The 2,999-nt window shown below is 41.1% G+C and overlaps 1 protein-coding gene across 1 annotated transcript; it reads right to left on the reverse strand.

Moving 5' to 3' along the window:
• Positions 1-366: 366 nt before the first annotated feature.
• On the reverse strand, positions 367-2,693 carry LOC110737341 (peroxisome biogenesis protein 7-like). The gene has a single exon (XM_021917697.1). The coding sequence runs from the start codon at positions 1,686-1,688 to the stop codon at positions 771-773; it is 918 nt and encodes a 305-aa protein (XP_021773389.1). The 5' UTR covers positions 1,689-2,693; the 3' UTR covers positions 367-770.
• Between the last annotated feature and the right edge of the window lie 306 nt (positions 2,694-2,999).

A 2,999-nucleotide genomic window follows, 5' to 3' on the forward strand; every position in this document is an offset into this window, starting at 1 on the left:
CTCGGATTTGAGCTTATAATATATCGTTGGAAAGCTCTTTTAAAGCCCCATCCAATTATTGAATTATTGGACCCATATTATGGACCAAAATAAACTGGATTAAACGTTTCTATAAAAAGGACACGAAATGAATTATTTTGGGTTTAAAGGCACGAAAAGAGGAAAATAAGTTATGATTTGGGGAAATGGGATAGGAATTGGGTTGGTTTATGAAATGGAAATATGGATTAAGAACTCCAAGATTAAATACTCAACCCGACCAATAATGACGGTAAAAAGTTGTTCATCATCGGGTTTGGTTTTGGGAGACATATTTAGGTGTCTACACCTAATAATATACAGTTTGCGCACACTCTTACATTGATAAAGAATTTGGCAAGGATAAAGAGTGTCCAAACTAGTTCCAAAGGTACAACAAGTAAAACTTATAACTCAACAATTCAGCATAATAGTAAAGATTTCCAACATTACATAAACAATACCCACCACTATCAACAATTTATTAGCTACCATTTTTCGTAACAATCATAGCTTACATTCCATTTGCATCCATATACATTATACACATCATGTTTTATAAATAAAGATCATTGGACAAACAAAAAAGGGTAAATGCATGATTAACTCATTCCAATTACATCCAAAAAAAAAAGTTGGGTTAGATGATTTTATTAAACACTTAATATATCAACATTTAGACATAAAATTCTCAACCCAAGCAATTACAACATACCTCCTTCTACTCTAGGATCAGTTCTATGTTGCCAAACCTAAGTCATCCCATCCCAACCATTACTAGCCAACAACCCTTCATCAAGAACACTCATATCGATCCCGGCTGGGTAATGAGTATGACGATCATACTTCTCAATTAAAGCATCCTCCACCGTAAAATCCCAGATACAAACCTTCCTATCTAAAGAGAGACTCATAACCATGTTCTGGCGATGTGGCAAAAATTTAACCTTCATTACAGCATACTTATGACCAACAAGAACACCAATGAGAGTCCTAATACTCCTCACATCCCAAACCCGAACCATATTATCTATCGCCCCAGTGGCCAGCAAACAATCATCAAATGTATTCCAATCACAAGACGAAATCTCACGATTATTACTACTAGCAAGTATGGTCATAGTAAAGCGCGAGTTTCGAACATCACAACACCGAACCGTGTAATCCCTGGAAGCCGAGGCAAAAACATTGGCAAGCAGGGGATTCCAAGAAACATTATAAACACAATAATCTTGTCCCTTGAAGGTGCTCACACTGGTAGGACGATCAATAGTCCAAAGCTTGATTGTATGATCGAAAGAGATTGAGATGATGGAATTACTGCGAATTGGGCTCCAATCGACGGAATAAGCTTCATTGGTGTGTCCAGAGAGAGGGTGATAAGGGTCTTGTTGAGGGGAAAGAGGTGCTGTACAGTTTGAGGGAGCCGTCGGCAAAGGCGTCGATGAGGAGGTTGTTGTCGGATTTGGATCAGGCGACGTCGTTGATGCAGTCGGTGGCATTGAAGAAGGTGAGTTTGGAGATGATGGGGTGGGGGAGAGGTCGAGGATGTGGAGGCAGCCATTGTCGTGCTTGTCGAAGTTTTGGGTGGTGGCGACGGCTAAGCGGTGTTTGAAGAAGGGGATGAATTTGACGGAGTAGTCCTTGAAGGCAGTTTTGAACACCGACATGATTGGAGTTGGCTGGGTCTAGTGAATGATGTAGATTAAGGTTGTACAATGGTGAGGAAATAAGTTAAATTAGGTTATTTTAATTTTTTAAACAAACCCTCAAAGGGCTAAACTTAATTACTGAAATCAGCCAAAGCAAGTTCTACAAACCGAGAACGGATTTCATCTTGCCACATACGTTCTCCACATTCCCAAGGTTGAGAATGGGCAATAGCATGAGCTAACGTATTTCCCCCTCTTTTAACAAAAGACCACTTAACCAAATCAAAACAACTACTAAAATCAACAATATCATCAAAAATTAAAAACAACTCACCAGCACCCTGTGACTTATCTCGTAATGCTTAAATGATAGGAAGGAAGTCACTCTCCAAGATAAATCTTCGCAGCCCCAAGTCTCTAGCCAATTCCAACCCCAACACAATAGCTTTAACTTCATCCACACTTATCTCCTAACAGTCATGTGATTGAGCAACCTTACAAGCTCTGACTCTGCCCTCATCGTCCCTCACTGCTTCCCCAAGACCAGCTCCAAATTCACCAACTCCCCCCGCATCCACATTGACCTTACAAAAGCCCCTAAGAGGAGCAAACCATACAGTCTTATAAGTGCTCCCAGCAGCAGGTCCACCACTCAAAATCTTCGAGTTCTCAGCTCTGACTTCCTCACAAGTCTTCGAGGCATAGCTCACCACTTGAGCTAGATCCTTACTCTCATTCTCCACCACCAGAGAGTTGTGTGCTCCCCAAATGGCCCAGCAAAGCGTGACCACATCAGCTACATCATTAGAATCCAACTCGGCAAAACAGCTCATCCACCAATCAATCAAAGAGACTATGTTCGAGTTAGCCACAAAAGCAAAAGCACTCTTCTCCCAAATTGCTTTGGCATGCTTACAATCTCTCAGATCATGAAGAGTAGACTCGTACTCATGCAAACATATGCTACACTCAGGGGAATAGTCTTTATTCGGTCATTAATACCATACCTTGTAGGGAGGGCATTATTGCAAGCTCGCCAAATTTTTTTTAACACGAGGCAGGACTTGAAGTTGCTAGACTTTCTTCCAAATATCAGCAGGGTAAGAAGCGGCTTCCTCCTTTGGATTCCAATCATCATCAAACAGAGCATGGTAGGCCGACCTCACTGAGTAATCACCATTATTCTCAAGGTCCCAGCAAATACTATCTTCCGGAAACCTCTTACTCAGGGGAATGCTGAGAATTCTGTCACACTTGAAGCCAAGAAAACACTTAGACAGCTTGTTGTGCACATCCCAGTCGTTTGTATCCGTCACCATGAGCTTACTA

The sequence above is a fragment of the Chenopodium quinoa genome, unplaced genomic scaffold (assembly GCF_001683475.1).
Source record: "Chenopodium quinoa cultivar QQ74 unplaced genomic scaffold, ASM168347v1, whole genome shotgun sequence".
NCBI lineage: Eukaryota > Viridiplantae > Streptophyta > Magnoliopsida > Caryophyllales > Amaranthaceae > Chenopodium > Chenopodium quinoa.